The following is a 23,476-nucleotide window of genomic DNA, read 5'->3' on the forward strand; positions in this document are numbered from 1 at the left end:
TTAGTAACTAATTAAACCCCATCTTTATCCTCTCAATCCACATCAAGACCCACAGAGAGAGCCTCAGCTCAGCTCCTGTCAGCCCTGACTGGCACATCTGCCGGGAAAATATCCTGTCTCCCACAGGATCAATACAGTTGAAGCAGTGGCCACTATGCCTGAATGGGTTTACTGTCACTTTTCTCATCAGTGAGGTTTGTGTTTGTGTCAGGGCCAGACAAAAGCCTCCCCGGCCACCATTGTCCCGTTAAGACAAAAAGAAGAAGAGAGGAGAAGCCCTGCTGCCACTGTGACCATGGTGGGTCCTGGCTGTGCTGTGGTCAGCTAGGGGGAATGGGATTTAAAGTGTGGACCTTGTCACCAGGGACAACATGGCTACTTATTATTAATCGGGAGGGAGTGGGGTGTGTTTGTATGTGTGTGTGTCAGCGCTGATGCAGCAGAGGAACCTGGAGGTCAGGAAGAGAGGCATGATAGATACAGCTGATCGCCCCTCAAGGAAGTAAATGGAGGTGGGGGGGTAGAGCGCTCCTTCCTTAGGACATTGAGGACGTTCTTTGTCAATGTGTCACTCAAATGAATTCAAGGCTGCTTTGGGACTTCAGGGGGAGGAAAGAAAGAATGGGTGGAGGGGTCCTATTCAGTGAGGTGTCCTCTTTCTTTCTTTCTGTCTCTTTTTGATGGGCATTTATTCATCGAGTTCAAAAGTAGTTAGATGCTCTGTCTTTGATAATTTTCATAGGGAAGGGGTTGTCTGGATATTTGAGTGGTACTTTTAGATTTAGATGATCAGATTATTATTTTTTTTTATTGAGATTAGTGCTTTTTGAGATCGGTTCTGTTTCGGTTAGATTTTTTTTTAAGAATCACGTTTTTTTCGGTTTCGATTATTTTTGTATACAGGAAATGCATTACGAAAAAATTACATTACTATGATTTAAAGAGCTTTTTAATGGAATTTCCTAAGCCGAACATTCAATTGCCAAAACATTGAAAATATTCCATTGTCTATGATCAGGTCCACATTGGGTAGACATCAATAGAAAAATAGGAAATTACTATGAAATATAAAAATATTTAAGTTTTGTATATATCTTTTTATCGCTTTATTCTTTTTCATTCCTTATAATTATTAAAGTAATCATCTCATCTCTGCTCAGACAGTAGCAGTCAGCCAGGTAGCCAGGCCATCTAATATTGTGTGCTCCCCATACTGTACTATCTTTAGTCATGCTATTTAGCTAGCATGCCTATCATGCTGCAGAGCTGTCTGACGATATCATTTTACTAGTTCTTCAAAGTAGTTAGGCATACTTTCACAAACTGCCTCTGTCACTGTCGTCGTTGTCTACATTTGTCTTTCACGCGGTCTGTGTGTATCTAACTTCACATAGCAGGCGTAAAAGAATATCAGTCCAGAGATCTGTATGTAATGACAAAATGCTCATGTCTCCACTCCAACAATAGGAGTCATTTTCCTAAAGGCGGGAAGGCAGGCGACAACTTTAGGTACAAATCAAGCCCATTGAAACGCATTGGGCTTATTTTGGACAGATTTTGACCAGAGTGAAACCTCTTACTTCGCCTAATCCTTTCTGATCTGTTTGAGCTGGAAAAAACAGGTGCAATGGAATATGGTCATTGTAGTTAATTACCACGTTTCTGCGCTGAACTAGGATAAACATGGGGCGGCAGGTAGCCTAGTGGTTAGAGTGTTGGGCCAGTAACCAAAAGGTTGCTAGAGCAAATCCCTGAGCTGACAAGATAAAAATATGTCGTTCTGCCCCTGAACAAGGCAGTTAACCTGCTGTTCCTAGGCTGTCATTGTAAATAAGAATGTGTTTTTAACTGACTTGCCTAGTTAAATAAAGGTTAAATGGAAAAACATTTGCTTTGTAAAAACTTCCTTCACCCCAGCGTCCCACATAGTTTTTGACTTCTTTCAGTGAATGATTTGATTTCTCTCTAGAGCAGTGGTTCCCAAACTTTTTATAGTCCCGTACCCCTTCAAACATTCAACCTCCAGCTGTGTACCCCCTCTAGCACCAGTTTCAGCACACTCTTAAATGTTGTTTTTTGCCATCATTGTAAGCCTGCCACACACACACTATACAATACATTCATGAAACATAAGAATGAGTGTGAGTTTTTCTCTTTATTTTCCCATCTTACATATAAAATGTTATTTGTTCATTAAATATTGTGAATAACTCACCACAGGTTATTGGAGATAGTCTCAGTCTTAAATCATTTTCCACACACAGTCTGTACCTGTATTTAGTTTTCATGCTAGTGAGAGCTGAGAATCCACTCTCACATAGGTATGTAGTTGCAAAGGGTGTCAGTGTCTTAACAACACGATTTGCCAAGGATACTCTGAGCGCAGCCCAATCCAGAAATCTGGCAGTGGCATCTGATTAAATTCATTTTTCACAGAACCGCTTGTTGCAATTTCGATGGGGCTCTCTTGTTCAGATATCGGTAAGTGGACTGGGGTCAGGGTGTAAAAGGGATAAGGAATCCAGTTGTTAGTGTCATCCGTTTCGGGAAAGTACCTGTGTAATTACGCAGCCAACTCACTCAGGTGTTTCGCTATATCACATTTGACATTGTCCGTAAGCTTGAGTTCATTTGCACACAAAAAATCATACAATGGTGGAAAGACCTGTGTTGTCCTGCAGACAGAGAAGAGCTCCAACTTCTTAATCATAGCCTCAATTGTGTCCCACATATTGAATATAGTTGCGGAGAGTCCCTGTAATCCTAGATTCAGATCATTCAGGCTAGAAAAAACATCACCCAGATAGGTGTGAGAAACTCGTCATCATGCAAGCGGTCAGACAAGTGAAGATTATGGTCAGTAAATAAAACTTTAAGCTCGTCTCTCAATTAAAAAAAAAACGTGTGAGTACTTTGCCCCTTGATAACCATCGCACTTCTGTATGTTGTAAAAGCGTTACATGGTCGCTGCCCATATCATTGCATAGTGCAGAAAATACACGAGAGTTCAGGGGCCTTGCTTTAACAAAGTTAAGCATTCTCACTGTAGTGTCCAAAACGTCTTTCAAGCTGTCAGGCATTCCTTTGGCAGCTAGAGCCTCTCGGTGGATGCTGCAGTGTACCCAAGTGGCGTCGGGAGCAACTGCTTGCATGCGCGTTACCACTCCACTATGTCTCCTTGTCATGGCTTTTGCGCCATCAGTACAGATACCAACTCATCTTGACCACTAAAATCTGTTTGATGTCACAAAGCTGTCCATTACTTAAAAAATATCCTCTCCCATTGTCCTGGTTTCCAGTGGTTTGCAGAATAGGATGTCTTCCTTAATCGACCCCCCATAAACGTAACGGACATATACCAGGAGCTGTGCCAGGCCTGCCACGTCTGTTGACCCATCCAGCTGTAACGCTTAGAATTCACTGGCTTGTATGCGAAGCAGTAATTGTTTCAAAACATCTCCTGCCATGTCACTGATGCATTGTGAAACAGTGTTGTTTTATGAAGGCATTGTCTGTATAGTTTTTTGGGCCTTTTCCCCCAGCATTGTCCCAGCCATATCCACGGCAGCAGGAAGAATTAAGTCCTCCACAATAGTTTGGGGCTTGCCTGTCCTAGCCACTCGGTAGCTCACATATAAGACGCTTCTAGCCCCCTTCTTATTAATGGTATCTGTTGCTTTTATACATGTCTTACTAATCGAAGGTTGTCTTAATTCTCGCTCAAAAAACTCCCGTGGCTTATTTTTCAAATTGGCATGTTTTGTTTTTAGATGTCTGCGCAAGAGTAAAGGTTTCATTGAGTTGTGAGAGTACTTTTGCACATATAACACACTGTGGCTGAGGAAAGGCACTACTCCCAATATAAGTGAACCCCAAATCAATGTAGTTCTCATCATATTTGCGCCTCTTCAATGGTCCAACGTCCCTGTCTGTTGTTCAGTGCTTTCCCGGGTAAGGGGGCAGTAGCTCTTCGGCTGCATCAGATTCACAACTGTCCATGTCCATGCTAGCTGGACTAACAACAAATGTAGAATTACTGATGCTAGCATTGGATGTGCTCGTCGTCGACAGGTGAAGGTGTAGTACTGCTGGTAGTAGCAGTATTACCAGTAGAGCTGGTATGTGTCTCTATGGACGCGAGCCTTACTTTTTTTAACCATTTATCAATTTTCGAGCTACGTTTTGCTATATACGGACCGTTAGTGGAATTCCTGCGAGAGAGTAACGGTTAATGTTAGGCTGTCATTGTAAAAAAGAATTTGTTCTTAACTGACTTGCCTAGATAAATAAAGGTAAAATAAAAAAATGTGATTGGATGTTAATTATTTGACTAGGCTACCTGTATTTGACATTGTGTTGTTATTTTGCTGAACACTAGATGGTTAAAAAAAAAAATTGGCAATGAAACGAGGCTACTCAGGCGAGAAAAAAACCTCACCAAAATGTATAGTCCCGTTGGAAAATATAAATGGACTGTTTGAAAATGTGAAAAAATAAATATATATATTTTTTTATTTCAAAAAATTTGAATCACATTTTCATTTGGCATACCCCCGACGGCATTGCGTGTACCCCTGGGGGTACTCGCTCTAGAGAAATGGCGCGTTGGGCTCACTCAAAAACAGAACTAAATGGAATTCAAGTAATTGAACCGACTTCGGTCAATTAGTTGTTTAATAACCACAAAAATACTAAATGTCAGCACTAGAAAAAATGTAATAATCATGACAAATGTTTTGACATCTTTGATAGATTCCGCTTTGTTTGCAACTCGATATACTGATATTAACTATCATGTACTGACAGATATGAGATACAATAGCAAAATGCAGTTAGTTGTTGAGGTGTGGTGCAGGCCAGGCCTGTCCTGTTCGTGGATATGGAACTTGACCCCTTACTGTTCCCTCCTGTCATCTGATAAGACTAAGTGTTTTGATAATATTGCCCTCCACCCATGATCCATGGCTTTAGAGTTCCCCTTTTACACCCCATAACAAATACGCCTGTCTAAATAGCAATTGAGGGCCAGGCCAGGACAGGGTTTGGTCAAACTGAACATTAAATGTTTAGGGTTTAGGGAGGGGATGAGCAGTGAGGTGTTGACCAGATGCCCAAATGGAGATGCTAGCTGTGATGATGTTATCAGGGTACATAAACTGAGTCATATCTGAGCTATGTTCCTTTCTTCCTGTCGTCTCCTGTTATGTGAGAGGAGTGATTAGATAGGTACCAGTGAGTTTGTACAGGAAGGAGAGGTTTGTATTATTATAATTTTTTTACATGTTTTTTTTATTTGTCTGTGTTAAATGTGAACAACTTATATGAGTCTTACTAATAACACTATATAGTAGATGTAGTACTATGCATCAATAGTACTTTGACATATCATGTAGTGTTCGTTTTTACAGTAGTAGGCCCACTATAGTAGAGCTGTTGACAGTAGAAAGATGTAAAGGAAACAAACATGTCCTTTCAAGAAAATGTAGAAAAATATTATTGTAATTTAATTAAACATTTCTGAATTATAATTGTTTCTCTTTTTATTTGTGTATACTTTCGGCCTATGTAATAACCACTACTAAGGAGAGAAGTGGAATTTATTGTTTACTTTCAATATGGCAGCTCAGAATAACTCCATAAATATAAAAATTATCCAAGGGCCAAAGATTCTATGTCCTTTTCTCTTGTTCAGATAGTTGGACTGGTGTTCAACCATGGCTGAGCAGCGTTGTAAAATGCAGAGTGGGTTCACTCGCAGGGCATCCATTTTATTAGGTCTTCTCAGCGAGCATTGTAAATTATCAGTAATTCCCCACATTGACTGAGTTTGTCCTCCAGGCCTCAAATTAAATGTAAAAAGAACAACACTAAGTGAAAATGTTCCATGTATTTTTTTTTTCACATTTAAAGAGGGCTGAACTTCCTGATTTGGCCTTGTTTTTCATTAAGAAACGCAGCGGCCATGTGATTCAAGAGTTGTCTGGGGGGGGTTAATGTCGGTATCTCTTGTGTGTGTGTGTGTTCGAACGTGGCAAGCGTTTGTACAGTACGTTCTCTCTGTCAAAACAGTACACAGTTGCAGTCACTCACCCTTCCAGATAACGTGAAACAGTCTATCAAGGTATTGTGTCTTGAAGTCACCTAGGCTTGCTAGTGTTAGCCAACTTCTTTCGGCAATTAGCTTCAGCCAGCTGGTGTGCGACCTTGGCAAAGTTGGTTTGACATTGGATAGCCTATCGCTGGGGCTAGTTAGGGACCATCAATAAGTTACACAATGTAAATGATAGAAGAAAAAAAATGTTGCACATCTTTTAGTTGTCTCATTGAATGCTTTCAATATTGGCATTTGAATAACTACAATTTATAGTTGATTTGATGTTTTTAAGTCATTGAAACTTAAGCTATTAACATTTTGTAATATTGTCTTACATACATTGTGTAATTTACTGATGGTCCCTAACTAGCCCCATAGGGATATCGAATGTCAACCAAATTGACCATTGCGTGTAGCTGATGATTACTTGGGTGCTGCCAGCTGTGGGCATGTGGGCAGGATTGAAATAAACCCAACCCAAGGAAAACTGTTACGGTAACCTTCATTCCATGACATACCACTTTTTTCTATCATCTCGCAAAACTCTGTTTTGGACAAGACTGACTTTATGACCAAAATTATCCTATTTACACTTTATAGTCAATTTTGACACTACAATAAATGTTTCTGACTCATATCGATGCCACATAGGCCATTTTCAAAATGAGAAGTTGCATTTTAGGGGCAGTCGCACTTTAACATAGTAAAACTAAGATGGGACAAGTGTGGTACAGACAAAGGATCTTGATTTGAACCAGTTTACTACAGCAAGAAACGTATCCTGCAGCAACAGGAAATGTGAATTAGTATGTGGATTATAATTCATCTGCATTTTTGTAGGGGTTGATACGTTTTTGTAATGGAAAATTAAGTCTTTAGAAGCCTTTTAAAACCTCAAATACGCTTCAAGTTTTACATTTCCTGCAATAAGGTGATCAAATTAAGATCCTACACCTCTATTTTGATTAGGAATTTTTAGACCATGTGTATCTAAATAAATGTTGTAAACTTAATTTTGTTGATTTAGCTGCCTAGAATTCACCCTGTCTCCCACATTATGATGAACAGTGTTAAAACCTTCAATGTTTTTTTCTGTCATGCAAAGGAATTACACCAAAGTTGTCATCCAAAAACATTCTTCTATTCTATACTCTTCAGAATCAGATGTAACCAAAAAACGACTTTTCAACTAGAGCTGGCAACAAATCCTTAGGGGACAGAACAGAGTTTTTCAACTCTGTGTATCAGTTTATATAGCATCTATAGTGTCCTAATAGCAGCTGTTTAGACAAGTCTTTGTTAATAAATGATGCTGACCTTTGTCTGCTGTGGTTGAGGCTGGGATTTAGTTGAAGGTTAAATGCCTTGCCCTTATACTCATCCTCCACTGGGCCAGAGCAGAGTGTACAGGGAAGGCTGGGAGGCAAGGCAAGGTCAGCACTCCAATCAACCTGGTGCAAACACAAAGGCTGGGCTGTGCCCCTAATGAATTGGCCCCCCAGTCCCACAGAGTCCCTCACAACCACAGGCCACAGCTCTCATCTGCCCCGCCCCCAGGCCTTCTCAGGCACTCTGAGCCCTTCTCCCCTTTCACACGCACCCCCTAACCTCCTAATTTTGAAATGACTTTTATAACTGGACAGTAAACTTCCAGTGGCTTAATGATGATGACTTCTTCATCTGCCCAAATGCTCCTTTTGTCCGCCTCCCCCCAGCCCCCCCATCAGCCCTTCCCCAGCCCCTCTGTCACAACAGGCCTTAAACCCTAGTTCACTCCCCTTTATAGTCCCCACTGGCTAATCCACCCCACCACCCACCAACCCTACAGCCCCAGGCTCTTGTTCCACTTTCCTGGCCCTGGTCTGGTTGAGCTCTCTTTTATTTTCTCTGTTCTGCTGCTGCCGACATCAGCTATGGCATTCATCTGGAATGCTGCTGCTCACTGCCTTTTGTTTGTGTGGCCTGGCTCAGCCTTGGGGGAGGGGGGGGGGGGGGGGATTATAGCAGGGGGACAAGCTGCCACCCGGCTAGTAAGTGACAGTGTCACACCTTACACCGTGGAGGTAACCAACATGGGAGAGAAGAAGGTGCAATGGGGCTCGGTGAGGAACTTTTCACATTGGGGTTTTTGTTGTTGTTTTGCTATCTTGTTTATTCATGCAGCAGGTTTGTTTTCTTATTGTAAGTCTTCAGACACACTGTCCCGTTTAACACCTCAGCTCTCCTTTCTCTCCTACAAACCTGATACTGATCCCTCATCTCACTCAATTCTACTATGACATATTACTTCCAGTCATTGACTCTGTTTCAGTGTATCTTCATTTTGATGTGTTTTTGTAAAATGACCCTCTCCACATAGTTTACATCAGGTCTAAATGTATAGGTCTGAATGAATGTTTTGACCTCGGCACGCAGTCAATAGTGCGGTTCACGTTCCCTTGAGTCTCAAATTGTTCTACATTTTTTCTGAACATTTGCAATTTGAACATGTTATACTTGTATCAATTAAGTATCGCAACACCTATCAGGTGTAATAATGAGTCAGTTATTGGAGTCAGTCAAAGCTGCAATGTGCTCAATTCAACCCAATGAAGCTGAGTCAGTTCTGAGCTAAGACAAAGCAGCTTTTCCTCTGGGAATCCAGAAGACAAGAGGAGAAATGGAGGCAACCATCTCCTGTCCCCCTTGGAATCTAAAGACAACAGGGGATAGGAGACCCCCAGTCCCCTATCCCCCCTCTCCCTTCCCCCTGTCCTCTAGTCACCCTGTCACATGACCCATCTTTCCTCAGGTGGCAGTGGAGGGTGGAAGGGCCACTTCCCCTTTGTCAGGCCCTTTGGCTGGCCCTCAATACAGTGGTGAGGGATGGGTGGAGGGAGGGCCACAGGGCCAGCATTCAGACCCAGGCTCTTTTGTTTTCCCACACAGGGCTCTTTTGAGGCCAAAGAAACCGCTGGGTTTACTCATTATCTTCATTTCAAACGGGTCTATTTAAACGTGGCTGCTGTGTCAAAGTCAGGGAGGGAGGGAGCTACTGCTGGGAGCTGGGGGAGATGAATCACACTGCGAGACTCCTCTTCCCAGGTTCAACTTGCTGCTAGTGCTGGTCTGTACCAAATAAGCTTATTTTGGGAGTTTTCGATTGGTCATATGTTGATTTACCATCAGACAGGAAACTGTAATGTTTACTAAAGTTGCTAGTCTCCTGTTAGTGCACAAGTCATCTCTTTCTTTCATTCTTTACTCCAACTGTTTCAAATGGACTACCCCCGGGAGCCTATAGAGTCCATACAGACAGACAGACGCTGTGTAGTATAATAATACAATTTACACGAACCTCCACGTTCAGCATAGAATGCGCGATGTCTGTATGATGAATGAGTGGTGAGGAGCAATGGAGCCCTGATTGGCTAATGCCCCAGTTTATAGCTGTCTCACACACCGCCTGTGGCCGGCATACTATAACCATTGGTGAGGAGGTGAGAAGAGTTATACGGACAGATTAAACCAACTGTTGACTAGATCTGCTGTAATGAACTGAAGACTAAGGCAGTCACACTGCTTGCCTGGCTATGCAAAGATGAAAATGAAAGAATTACAGTTAAACAATATGGTCTTTATCAACATCCTCTGACTTAATGTTTCATCTGTCCGTTTATTTCTCTTTAATGATCCAGGATAACACAGTTATATTATGAATCCATATTCAGAATCCAATATTTTAGTAAAGTAATGTTAAGATTGCTAACCGACTGGCTTACTCAGGCTTGTCATTTTTCTAAGAATGGACTGTTGAAAAGAAGGTTGAAGGTGGAGACAAGAGACATATGGTGTTATAGTGAATATATTGTGTGGCTCTTTTGAGGTTGTTAGGTCTCCCTAATGTTGGATTTAAGAGTGAGAATAATAATGTTGTCATTGGCACATCCACATGAGGTCAAATATCAACGTTAGAAAAAGTGTAAAAAGGGTCCGTGCAGCGTATGGAGTGGAGTGTGTCTTTTCTACTGTCAAGTAGCTGTGTGTTGACTTGGGAATTTTCTTAGTTTGCTTGAGAAATTCTCAGCAACTTTACTTAAACATAGAAAACGAAAAACAAGACCCAGACATAGGGATTACAGGCTTGTTTGGGAAATGTTTTTATGCATAGTAACCTTTTAACTGGTCACTCCATGGACGAGGCTGGCGTAAATTATTAACAAAAGCTATTTTGAGATTGCAGCCAAAACAGGAACCAGGCAGTGTATGCAAGGAATGATTTTGCAGTCAGTTAGCTGCTTAGATTTTGCGTTCAAAGTCATATGAAAGTGGAAATGGGAATGTCACTGACACACATCAACCCTTTGCTCTATCGGCAGTGGATCTGTAGGGGGGGGGGGGTTAAAGAGAGTATAGTATTATCTTTTTCTCATACTCAGCCAATAGGTTGGGATCTGATTGCAACGTTACAAATGTGTTGTTGTGAGAACCTAAAATGTTCAAAAGCCTAGTTAGAACATTCCGTGTGAGGCAACCACTGGTGAGGAGAAGGTGAATTGATTAGTCCCCAAAAAGTCTCCAAAGTCCCTACATCATTGAAAAAATACAGTGTTATGTTGCTTATGCACTTAGGGAAACTTGTCTACCTGTACAGTATATTAGCCATGATGTGACGTAATTGAATTTATTTTCATGGAATAAACCCAAAATGCATTTCTTAGTTTCCATAAAATCTGTCACCCCAGCGCTCCATTGACGCAGTGTTAGTAATGACGAGGCATTTGACCAGCCAGCCAGGCTATAATGACACTATAATCCTTGACATCTGTCCACCCAGCGCCTGTTGATTTGTGGTGGCGGAAGGTGGATCCCCAGTTTATTTATTTTGACCAGATGAGCCCTTGGTATTTATAGCGGGGGTAAAAAAAAAACAGTCAGGGGTCCATCCCAGTCTCCATCCCAGTCCCAGGCCTGTAGTCTGTTCTGTAGGGCCAGGGTCCCAGCCCGGCCAAGAGGGACAAAATGCACAGAGCTGACCTGACATTCTTCTTGTCCCTATTTTGCCAGTGGTTGGGGTTGCCCTATCTCTAAATTGGCCCTAATAAAAAGGAAGGGAGTGGCAGAGAGAGAGAGAGAGAGAGAGGGAGAGACAGGGGTGAAAGTAAAAAAAGAGTAGGGGGGGGGGGTTGATTTTGACTAGATTTGTTTCTTCTTCTTTGGTAATCTAAGAAGTGTATGGTATAGTAGTTCCATTTCTCCAGTGTGTCATCCTGCTGTGTCAGGGTTTCCCCCGTGTTGTTGGCGTGTTAAATGCTGATGGTCACGCGTGTCGGGGTGGTGTGACCGTGTGGCAGGAGGGGATGTTGCCCAATGTCTTTGTTTCCTGGCCAGGCAGGACGGCCCTCCAAGAGCATCTGTCACTACAGGGGGTCAGAGGGGCTAAGATGAATGAGGCCCCAGAGAATTCACTCCACACACAGCAAATGGCACAACATAGGGGAGGGACAAGGGGACTGGGGGAGGGTGCGTGTGTGCTTGACTCAGAGAGAGAGGGGTTCTGCTGTACTGGAGGAAGGAGGAGTATTTGCTGTCCATACTGTCGTGGAGTTTAATTACCAAGGAGCTGCTGATGGCTTGGGGACACACCAGATGAGAATTAATCAGCCCTACGTCTCCTTGGATATTTCCTCACTCTTTTCCTCTTCCTTAGGACATACCTATCACCCATAATGGACTATAATTCGTGACTTTGTGATTTATTTATTTTTGCATTGTGGAATTTAGTGTTTGGTTTTGGAGCGTTTTTTTGTTGTTGTTGTGTTATCGAAGTGCTGTCTGGCTGGTGGAGAACCCTTGGAAGGTATGGAAGCATATTACATTGTTTACTCTTTTCCACCAACATGATGTTGATGGCTCAGCTCTTAGCACCTAATTTAAGGGACCTGGAAATGTTAGTCCTTTTTTGCATAACCCCCATCCCCCTCTCCTCTCCTCTGCTATACTGATGTGTACTCTCGTCCTCATTCATGGGTTTTCTAATGTTGACAGTACCCTCTTGGTTAAAAAGGTCTCCAAAAGGGTTCTTCGGCTGTCCCCATAGGAGAACTCTTTTTGGTTCCAGGTAGAACCCTATTTGGTTCCAGTCGGAACTCTTTTGGCTTCCATGTAGAACCCTCTGGGGAAATGGGTTCTACATGGAACCCAATAGGGTTCTACCTGGAATCAAAAGGGTTCTTCAAAGGGTTCTCCTATGGGGACAGCCGAAGAACCCTTTTAGGTTGTAGATATCACCTTTTTTTCTAGGAGTGTAGCCTACAGTCATTGTTCTTGTATTTCTGTGAAAAATAAGATATGTAATACATTTACTTAAGATATGTAATACATTTACTTGAGATATGTAATACATTTACTTGAGATATGTAATACATTTACTTAATATATGTAATACATTTACTTGAGATATGTAATACATTTACTTAAGATATGAAATACATTTACTTAAGATATGTAATACATTTACTCGAATGACTACGGTAGTCTGTTTTATCATGATCTAATGTAAGTCATGATGACTGGCAAAAGCTTGCGTGAATGTTTCAATAATAAAGTAAAGAAGTAGTCAGTGGTCGTCTTTTTACCGTGTTCTGGATGATCTACATCATTTTACACTATTATATCACTATGCGTTGTAGAAAAATCATGTTCAGGATCACCGAGCCAGTATCAAGTTTTTTCTGCATCTACCCGTTGCAGTGTTGTCCTTTCACTTTTTTCCCCTTCCTTTTCAAAGTGTGTTTGTGTGTGGCGTGCGTGCGTGCCGCACACGTCTATTTGTGCCAGTGCCTATGTGCACGTATGTGGATACAGTAGCAAGTTAGATTTCTTAACGTGGAACCCTTGACTGACTGCAACGTTGCAGTGTTGTCCTTTGAAGGAAAGGTTCCAGGAGTGATAGAGTGGGTCTGAAACAGGTTGTGACCAAGGGGAAGTAGATGTAATCCCTCTCTATCCTGCCTCTATCCCTCCATTGTCAGGAGTGTAACGTCATTATGCAGATGAAGGAAGAAACAAAAGGGGGAGTGGAGTGGCGTGGGGGAAACAGAGAGAGGCAGAGAGGGAGGGAAGGAGGGAGAGAGAAAGAACACAGGGAGGGGTGGGAGCAAGGCTAAGCTCACAGTGCTCTTGGAGTTAAATATCTAACATTTCTTAGAATTTAAATCCACATCACTCTAAAATAGGACCTCTGTTTTCACATCGTTCATTCACAATGAGTTAGCTATTTTACGCATATGCATGCACGGGTCCTTCGGTGTGCACATGTGGGTGTTTGTGTGTGTGTGTGTGTGTGTGTGTGTGTGTGTGTGTGTGTGTGTGTGTGTGTGTGTGTGTGTGTGTGTGTGTGTGTGTGTGTGTGTGTGTGTGTGTGTGTGTGTTTGTATGTTTGTGTGTGTGTGTGTGTGTGTACTTCTGCGGCCACCGCCTTAAATTCCCTCCTTACACCCCTCGGGCAAAATTCCCTACCAGCATGTCATGCTGAAAGGACCCTAAAATGTCATTACCAGAAGAACAGGATCCCAGCCGTTAGGCGCCCGAGGCTGTGCCTGAGTATGTCTAGATTTACGGCTCCGATGGGTCAGGTACATCTCACCGGCCATCTGCAGTGTCCTAGATTATTCTTATTATTAGTACTTTTTTTCCCCCCTCGATTCTTATTGTTGTCACATTTAGTTGAGAGTAAACATTTCATTGTACTGAGTACATCATGTGTTTCTTGTGCATATGACACATACACATAATTTGATTTGACAGCCATGAAAATATTTCAACACTCTGGGCCAAGTGGGGGGTTAATGCCGTTGATAGTGACCCTGTGATCATGGACAGAGATACAGGGTTATGTTAAGAGTGATGTGTAGTCTAGGCCTACTGATAGGCCGGTGTGATGAGAATGTCTCATAGAATGGGTTATATTACTGTGAATGCAGAATTGGTTGCCTAGAGGGCCCTTAATGTGTGTATCTAGAAGTGAAGGAAGATTTGGATGTTCAGTCTGTACTAAAGAGAATGTCCACCTAAACTCATACAGGGTTCCGGTAAAGGTATAGCACTGTCTGACCTGGATGGTATGGAATTTGCATGACCTCCCTTATCCCCCTATCCCCTTGTCCCTCCCATTGACCATGTAGCTCTGTAGTTTGATTAGCCCTATCAGTGTGAGGCTAATCATTCACAAAGTTAACTACTTCAATGTGGTTAACAGGACAAATCAGTGTGTATGTAATGCAAGCGCGAGGACTTGGGCCCCAGACCACAGGCAGGGGCAAATTAGGGACACTAGGTCCCAAAAACTGCACAACAAGGACCGTGCATTACAGGATGGTGACAGGGAGCATTCTTGTGACAGTCAATGTTTTGAAGGGAACTTTGTATCAGCTTAGTTGTATAAGGTCTAGGAGTGGGTAAACAATGCTTGGGGTCAAAGTGGAAGTACAGATGTAGGATCTTAATTTGATCATTCTGCTGTTGCAGGACATGTCCTGCAAAGCAGGAAATGCAAACGTGTAGTGTATTCAAGGTTTAAAAAGGCTTCTAAAGTTTGAAATTTCCACTTTAAAATGTCAGACTTAATTTAAAAAAAAAACATTTATCAACGCCTACAAAAACTCCATGAATTATAATCCACACCAAAGTTCAAATTTCCTGTTGCTGCAGGATTATTTTGCTGCTGTGAGAAACTGGTCAAATTAAGATCTTTTATCTGTACCAGTTTTTAGTAGTTGTTGGTGTGTGTGTGTGTGTGTGTGTGTGTGTGTGTGTGTGTGTGTGTGTGTGTGTGTGTGTGTGTGTGTGTGTGTGTGTGTGTGTGTGTGTGTGTGTGTGTGTGTGTGTGTGTGTGTGAATGATTACAAACCCTAACACTCTAGTGTGTTTTACAAAAATACCCAGAGGCTACCGTATCACATAACCCCTGTTCACCGCCAACGGTCACTACATATGTCATGGTTTTGTGCAATCTGTTAAGCTCCTCTTAACTTTTGAGTGGCCTCTCTCATTGCTCTAAGTGCAGCCAACACGGTCAGACATGTTGTGTGGACTGTACTGACTATTTAAAAGCTTTTGTGCGTCTTTCAACCTTGAGTTTCATTTCAATAGGATTTTTGAAATATTGGGTTTGATTTGATATCTTGTGATGAAAGGTGCTGCAGGCCTACCGTGTGTTATTTGCAGCAAACACTTCTCCTTGCATACAGTATATCAACCGGGTCAAAGCCTGATTCGACGCTCTCGCCTTTAAATACACCAGCGTGGCATGATCGTCTTCCTTAGTGTACTAATCAGTTTCAGACAATTAGCCAACTATAAACCTTTAGCCTACTATACAGTATGTCTCCTATATTCCATATGTCTGTTCATTTGGATCCTTGGGTGAAGATGCATTCTGTTAATCTCATGTATTCATCCGACCTCTCTCTTTAGGTCTAGAACAGTGCTGCTGAGGGGGATGTCACTGCAGGACGTTTCTACACAGTGGTTCTTCTGACCCATCATGTAGCAGAGGAGAACAAATCCCTTCACGCCTGGGAACAATCACACAAGGTAAGGTCAGCTACACCAAGATGACGTGATAATACATGAGATTATCATGTTTTAAAGTCGCGTCGGGAAAGTGAGGTAAAGTCCGAATGGGAAAGATGTGTAAAGAGAGAAGGGAGGGTCTTGTTCCTTAGGGCACACCGTAGCAAAACATGTCAAAGCGTGAAACCATAACGAGCGTTTCTTATTGGACAAGTTCAGATGGTACCTCCCTATTTGACAAAATGTCTGACAATTTTCTTTCATTTAATTCCTAATGAACAAGACCTATTTTTTTTTCTCCCATATGGCTTCCTGGAATTTGCAAGCTTGTCACAGGACCAGACCTTAATTCTGCACGGGGGTTAGACTCTTGCAATATGGCCATTATGGCCACCCAGGCTCAGGAATCTGTGGAAGAATCTGAGACGGGTTTTCTGGTCAGCTTCCAGTTACTTCTGGAGAAAATGGAGATCTCAGTCACTTCACTTCTCCAAACATGATTCTGTCACTACCTGGAAACACAGATCAGACACTATTTCATCATTCATCAAACATAATTATGTCAAATGAAACCCCGCCTGAAACCACTCCTGACCACCCACTTCCTCTATCTCTCTCCTGACCACCCACTTCCTCTATCTCTCTCCTGACCACCCACTTCCTCTATCTCACTCCTGACCACCCACTTCCTCTCTCTCTCTCTCCTGACCACCCACTTCCTCTATCTCACTCCTGACCACCCACTTCCTCTCTCTATCTCTCTCCTGACCACCCACTTCCTCTATCTCTCCTGACCACCCACTTCCTCTATCTCACTCCTGACCACCCACTTCCTCTCTCTCTCTCCTGACCACCCACTTCCTCTATCTCTCTCCTGACCACCCACTTCCTCTATCTCACTCCTGACCACCCACTTCCTCTCTCTATCTCTCTCCTGACCACCCACTTCCTCTCTCTATCTCTCTCCTGACCACCCACTTCCTCTATCTCACTCCTGACCACCCACTTCCTCTCTCTATCTCTCTCCTGACCACCCACTTCCTCTATCTCTCTCCTGCTCCAGCCACTTCCTCTATCTCACTCCTGACCACCCACTTCCTCTCTCTCTCTCCTGCTCCAGCCACTTCCTCTCTCTCTCTCCTGACCAACCACTTCCTCTATCTCTCTCCTGCTCCAGCCACTTCCTCTATCTCTCTCCTGCTCCAGCCACATCCATTAGGCCACCTTTGTCACGGTGTGGCTTTGTTGTGATGGAGCACGTGTTGAAGGGTCTCGTCTGTGTTCCCCTCTCCACCTCTCCCATGTGTCAGCTTTGTGAGGTCACCACTATGGCTTCACTTTGTGAGGTTTAAGGACAAATCTGTTCTCTGCTGCTCTGGGCTCTTGAATTGACCTGGAAGTCCTCCGAAAAACCCCTTAAGGCATCAGCATGCTTCGGTTCGGCTCGGCGAACGGAATGAGTGTGCTCTCATACTCCCTTAAAATACGTTTGCTTGAAAAATGTGAAAAAAGCGGCAATAGTACTGTTTGTCTATCTTGAGACGCCGAAACCAGACTGAATTCATCTTTTCATGTTTTTGCCGAGAATTCTACAACTAACTAAGATGTTTGGTGCAGTATTTCTCAAGTGAAAAAATGTGCATGAAACCGCTACCAACTTTGAGAAAAAATGACGTGTGCACAAACAACCGAAGACCAAAACGAACGAAAACGTCACAAAATGTTGTCATAATATATGGGAAGCATGTGGACGCCTTCACCAGGCTCCGCCACCTCTTTAAACACACCTTGGATAGTTCTCTCTCTATCTCTCTCCATCCATCCACCCGTCAGCGGAGGGAGAAATACTGTAGCTTCTTTATGTTAAGCTGCTTATCTCTGTCAAAGCACAATCAGGCACCACACTTAATCTTGTCCTTTGTCTGCCTTGGCTGGCCATATCCCACCCCCTCTCTATCTCTCTCAAGTCAAAGGGCTTTATTGGCATGGGAAACATATGTGTACATTGCCAAAGCTGTCTCTCTCTCACTGTCTCTCTCTCTCTCTTGCTGTCTCTCTCTTTCTTCTCATTCTCTCAGACCCTTTTCCCCCTGGGTAGGTTCTTGGGTAATCAGCCAGGCTTGAACCTGTCCAGGCATGGGACAGGTTAGGGCAGGACCAGGACCTCGGATGGCTGACTGTTTCAACTTGATTACCAAGCCTGCCGGTTATTGACAGAATAAAAGGGTTCAGGGTTTTAGACGGCTACACTACAGTAGCTAAAGACAACATGGGAAGAGGCATGCTTCTTCATTTTAAAAGGGTGAACAAAGAGCTTTCGAGTAGAATCAACATAGACACTGAATAGTGCTTTGTATTTGTCAGATTGATCTCAGTAAAATAGGTTCTCTTGATATAATGATTAACCCAGTTAAGTCTTAGTTGGTTGTATTTTATAATGGTTACCTTAGGCGAGGGGTATTTTGTCCAGTGGCAATTCACCTGTCAATCAAATGATCTGGATTGGATGCAACTTGTTTTTTTACATGTCAAAAATAGATACAAATTGGTTAGTTATATTTAAATGTGATTTGTCTGCAAATTCTCTATGTCCTATAGATATCATGTGTAGTCTATATTCCTGTACATTTCTTTTACATTGCAGATACAGGAGTTTCATTTGGACTAGTTGTTCGATAGCCAAGCCATTTATACATCGCTTGGCATAGTCAAAATGTAATATTGCTAGGCATAGAGTTAGTCAAAATACATGTTATCACTAGTAATTGTGCCCCTAAAAAACCTGCGCAGACAATGTGATGGTTACAGAGTCCTAGTTGTTCCCAAACAGATGAAACCTTCAACCTGTGGCTTGACTTGGCTGTTAATGGTTGCGTTTATACAACACTACAGTAACACCTGCCAAATGTAGCCCAAGGACAATGGTACGGAGGGTTTTTCAGGCCAAGACCATATGTTAGCTGGCAAAAAAATAGGACTTTCTTTTCAGTCCTTTATAATTGTAAACCCTGCAAATGAATGGCTGGGTGATATGAAAAGGGCAATGGCCAGAAAAAGGAGAGGAGCGAAAAGGAGAGTTATTTAAGGATAGTTATTTAGCTGGACAGTCTATACCAGTCATTCATTATGGGGGTACTTGGTTATTACTCTTTCCCTGTACTGGTCACTTCTGTTCTATTTGAACAAGAGCTTTTCACTAAGCCCCCCCCCCTTACACTCTTCAGTGCCACCAGGCCACATGTGTGTGTCCCTGTCTGTCCAGCTGCCACCTGCTTCCCAACCTCAACCCCAGGCCCACACAGCCGACCTCGGCAGATGTCCGAAGAGTGGACCAAAGGAGGGGGCAATGAGGCCAGGGCGACATACTGAAATTCAGAAAGAGAGGGAAAGATTTAGAGACAAAACCAGAAAGAAATAGGGTAGGGATAAAGACAGAGGGAATAAAAGGTAAAGAGAGTGAGAGATTGTGTGCGCGCATGCATCTTATGTGAGACTGTAAGTGCATCCTAGCATCTATATGACCCCTGGACAAGTATCCTTTGTAGATTGGATTCCTACTCTGTTCTCTCTTACTAATCGACGTGGATGGAGCTGAGCCTTGAGTGCATAGCTGTGCTTTTGTCCATGTTATACCGTTCTTCTCATTACAGATAATGGGGAATTCGTACGCGGGGCAGCTGAAATCTGCTCGCTTCGAGGAGGCCCTCCACAACTCCATCAAGGCCTCCCTACGCTCCAGCAGTGGAGACCCACAGCCCATCTTCACTCAGCTATATCTGGAGCCTGACCAGTATCCTGGCAACATGGATGGTACTTCTCTCTGTCTGAATTGCTCCGTTCTCTGTCCTCATCAAGGTCGTTATGTATAGAAACAGTACAAAACACTAGCTATAGCTAGCTGACTGTTTCATTAGTGGATTATAGATAACAGAAACACATTGGGCAAAAAACGTCTTTCTCTGATCATGTTTAGTTATGTTAATGATAACCAGTTGAATAGGACTCGCGAATTAGTCATTACATTATACCCACACACACAGCAAATCTATATCATCTCACTCATTTAGTTCTCTTGAAGAGAGGTGGACTTGAACGTGGCCATGTAATGTGTTATGGGTTTGTCCTTCTATTGAAAAAGGACTTGCAAAGCCTCCGAACTCCATCTCCTTGCCTTTGTCTGGCATCTTCACTCCAGGAGAATTTATTGTGCTGTGTGATGTGGTGTATGATGGCGACATTATGTCTTACGGGGGTCATTGTGTGTTATTGGGTCAGATGTAAAGCCCAAGGTGGACCTGTACATGCCGTGCGGGGAGCCTAAGGGTCAGGATCTGCTAAACGGCCGGGCCTCTAACGGTCTGGAAGAGCTGGAGGAGGAGGAGGACTCTGACCCCAGCAGCCCCCCCCTGCCCTACCTACACCAGGGCCCTGCGCCCGACGGCTGCTGCACCATGGACGGTAAGGCCTCAAAAAACATCTCATACTCCTTTTGTCCTGGGAACCCCTGGGGTTCAAATCCTTGCTAAAAAAGCATATCTTAAGAACACATCTTAATACATTCTCTACTTAGGAACACCACATGTTTGCAACAATATTCAGCTTGGTATGTTCCAATGTATCGTAGACCTCTGTATAGATATTATTCAGCAAGTTGATGACGATAATACTAATTCCAGTGAACGCGACCATGGTACGTGTACTGTGTGGTGTTGTTGTGGATGTTTACTCCCGAGCTGACTGTTCTTCTCAGGCTTCTGCCAGGCCGGTAAGGACCTCCGTCTGGTCTCCATGGCGACGGAACCGATCGAAGTCCCAGCTGGCTTCGAGCTTGTCGGTGCTAAGTCCTCCAGCGTCCCAGAGCACATCCTGGTGTGTGCCGTGGACAGGCGCTTTCTGCCTGATGAGAACGGGAAAAATGCACTTTTAGGTCAGTCCGTCTCTATGACCTGATATACTGAGGTAGACATATGAGTATTTTACCCGCTCAGCTTAGATGAGTCATCGGAAATGCTCGATTTTTAGCACCCTCCATACTGTAGCTTGCAACTAGTTTTGATTACTGTTGCATTCAGCATTTGGTAAACCTGTGCTGTGGCCTCCTAATGCCCCATTGAATTGAACAGCTTATTTTTGTTGTTCATAAATGTTTGGCGATAGAAATATTGACATAAGACTATAATGTATCCTTATAATATGTTCTGTATGTGTTGTGTGTGCAGGGTTTTCAGGGAACTGTGTTGGCTGTGGGGAGAAGGGGTTCCGGTACTTTACTGAGTTCTCCAACCACATCAACCTGAAGCTAGCCACGCAGCCCAAGAAGCAGAAGCACTTAAAATACTACCTGGTGAAGAACTCTCAGGGTGCTCTGTGCAAAGGACCCCTCATCTGCTGGAAAGGTGAGATGTCTCTCTGACCCTATCTGCATTCATTTCACACACTTTCTGCAACACTTTACATTGAATTTCTCTTATACCTGTGTTGTAACACTGTAATTACACTAGTAACATTGTATGTTTCTACAACATGACAGGATGTTGCATAGTAATTTAGTAAATGCATTATAAATGCATAGTAGCCTAATGGAGTTGAGTGGTTTTTGTAACGTTTGTAATAACTAAAATGTGTTATTGGACTGGGGCTATATTTGTTTTATGACCCATCAATATATATACAAAATGTATCATTGATTGATTCACTGATAATATGTTTCCAGCTCTATTTTAAAAATGTTATTTATTTCTCCCCTCCTTTTCCCCAGACTGCAAGACGCGCCAGTTCTCCAATAGCAGTGCATCCACCTCCAAGCCCAGTTCCTCATCCTCCCTGAGTAGCAAGGAGAATGGAGGCACCAATGGACACAGCTCTTCCCCTTTCTCGCTCTCAGGTAGGACACACACACACCCTCCTCTTCCTCTTTCTCCCTCTCAGGTAGGACACACGCACACCCTCCTCTTCCTCTTTTTCCCTCTCAGGTAGGACACACACACACCCTCCTCTTCCTCTTTCTCCCTCTCAGGTAGGACACACGCACACCCTCCTCTTCCTCTTTCTCCCTCTCAGGTAGGACACGCTCATGGCAGTCAACTCTGTCTCAGTTTATAGTGCAGTTAGTGCTCAGTCAGTATGAGATCTAAGAGGAACGAGGCAAAAGGAATGGCAAATAAGTCTGGCTGCACAGCCGATTTGCAAACAAACTGTACATTGAGAAATCATGTGACTAAACTAAACAAAAAGAAGAAGAAACTGTACTATGAAACAAAGATAAATTATATAAAGGATGATAGTAAAAAGCTTTGGAGCACCTTAAATGACATTTTGGGCAAAAAGGCAAACTCAGCTCCATCATTCATTGAATCAGACGGTGTATTCATCCCAAAACCCTCTGATATTGCCAACTACTTAAATTTTTTATTGGCAAGATTAGCAAACTTGGGCATGAAATGCCAGCAACAAACTCTGAATAATAATGGCGCCGGAGGGGATGGCTGCCGTTTTACGGGATACTAACCAACTGTGCTATTTTGTTTGAAACTTATTTTGGACATAAAGTTGCTGCTACCGTCTCTTATGACTGAAAAGAGCTTCTGGACATCAGAACAGCGATTACTCACCTCAAACTGGACAAAGATCTTTTTCTTTAATGAGTCCGACACGAAGGATATACTGCTTTCCGGAGCCCAGGCCCAAATCCTCATCGTTTGCGTGAAGAAAAGACTAAGATACAGAGGGAGAAGGTCATGGTGCCTTGTGAGGATTTGTAGGCGAGTGAGTAAATCGACACTACCATCGGTTCTATTGGCCAACGTGCAATCACTGGAAAACAAACTCGATGATCTACGGTCGAGACAATCCTACCAATGGGACAAAAAACTGCAATATCTTATGTTTCACCGAGTCATGGCTGAACGACGACACGGGTACGATAGAGCTGGCTGGGTTTTCCATGAATCAGCAGGACAGAGCAGTTACGTCTGGGAAGACAAGGGGCGGGGGTGTGTGTCTATTTGTCAATAACTGCTGGTGCGCGATGTCTAATATTAAAGACGTCTCAAGCTATTGCTCACCTGAGGTAGAGTACCTCATGAAAAGCTGTAAACCACACTATCTACCAAGAGATGTATCATCTATATTATTCGTAGCTATCTATTTACCACCACAAACCAATGCTGGAACTAAGACTGCACTCAACGAGCTATATAAGACCATAACCATAAAAAAAAATGCTCATCCAGAAGCGGCGATCCTAGTGGCCGGGGACTTTAATGCAGATAAACTTAAATCTGTTTTACCTCATTTCCACCAGCATATCACAGGTGCAACCAGAGGAGAAAAAATATCTAGACCACCTTTACTCCACACACAGAGACACATACAAAGCTCTCCCCCACGCTCCATTTGGCAAATCTGACCATAATTATATCCTCCTGATTCCTGCTTACAAGCAAAGATTAAAGCAGGAAGTAGCAGTGACTCGCTCAATACGGAAGTGGTCAATTGACGCGGATGCTATGCTACAGAACTGCTTTGCTAGCACAGACTGGAATATGTTCCGTGAATCAGCCAATGGCATTGAGGAGTTTAACACCTCAGTCACTGGCTTCATCAGTAAGTGCATCGAAAACGTCGTCCCCACAGTGATCGTACGTACATATCCCAACCAGAAGCCATGGATTACAGGCAACATCTGCACCGAGCTAAAGGCTAGATCTGCCGCTTTCAAGAAGCGGGACATTAATCCAGACGCTTATAAGAAATTCCGCTATGCCCTCCTGACGAACCATCAAACAGGCAAAGCATCAATACAGGATGGAGATTAAATCCTACTAC

General features: G+C 43.1%; 1 protein-coding gene across 2 annotated transcripts in view; it reads left to right on the forward strand.

Annotated features, from left to right (window-relative positions):
• greb1l (GREB1 like retinoic acid receptor coactivator) overlaps positions 1-23,476 on the forward strand; it is a 79,962-nt gene that overhangs the window by 26,774 nt on the left and 29,712 nt on the right. Inside the window, exons 1-7 of one of the 2 annotated variants that reach the window (XM_014191782.3) lie at positions 11,623-11,933; positions 15,551-15,670; positions 19,300-19,459; positions 19,925-20,107; positions 20,400-20,576; positions 20,869-21,045; positions 21,408-21,533. In XM_014191782.3, the coding sequence (XP_014047257.2) occupies positions 19,303-19,459; positions 19,925-20,107; positions 20,400-20,576; positions 20,869-21,045; positions 21,408-21,533 (820 nt within the window). In that variant the 5' untranslated portion in view covers positions 11,623-11,933; positions 15,551-15,670; positions 19,300-19,302. Of the gene's footprint in view, positions 1-11,622; positions 11,934-15,550; positions 15,671-19,299; positions 19,460-19,924; positions 20,108-20,399; positions 20,577-20,868; positions 21,046-21,407; positions 21,534-23,476 lie in introns of those variants that run through there. The other variant, XM_045714752.2, reaches the window with a different exon arrangement.

This window comes from Salmo salar, chromosome 03 (genome assembly GCF_965601325.2).
Source record: "Salmo salar chromosome 03, fSalSal1, whole genome shotgun sequence".
Taxonomy (NCBI): Eukaryota; Metazoa; Chordata; class Actinopteri; order Salmoniformes; family Salmonidae; genus Salmo; species Salmo salar.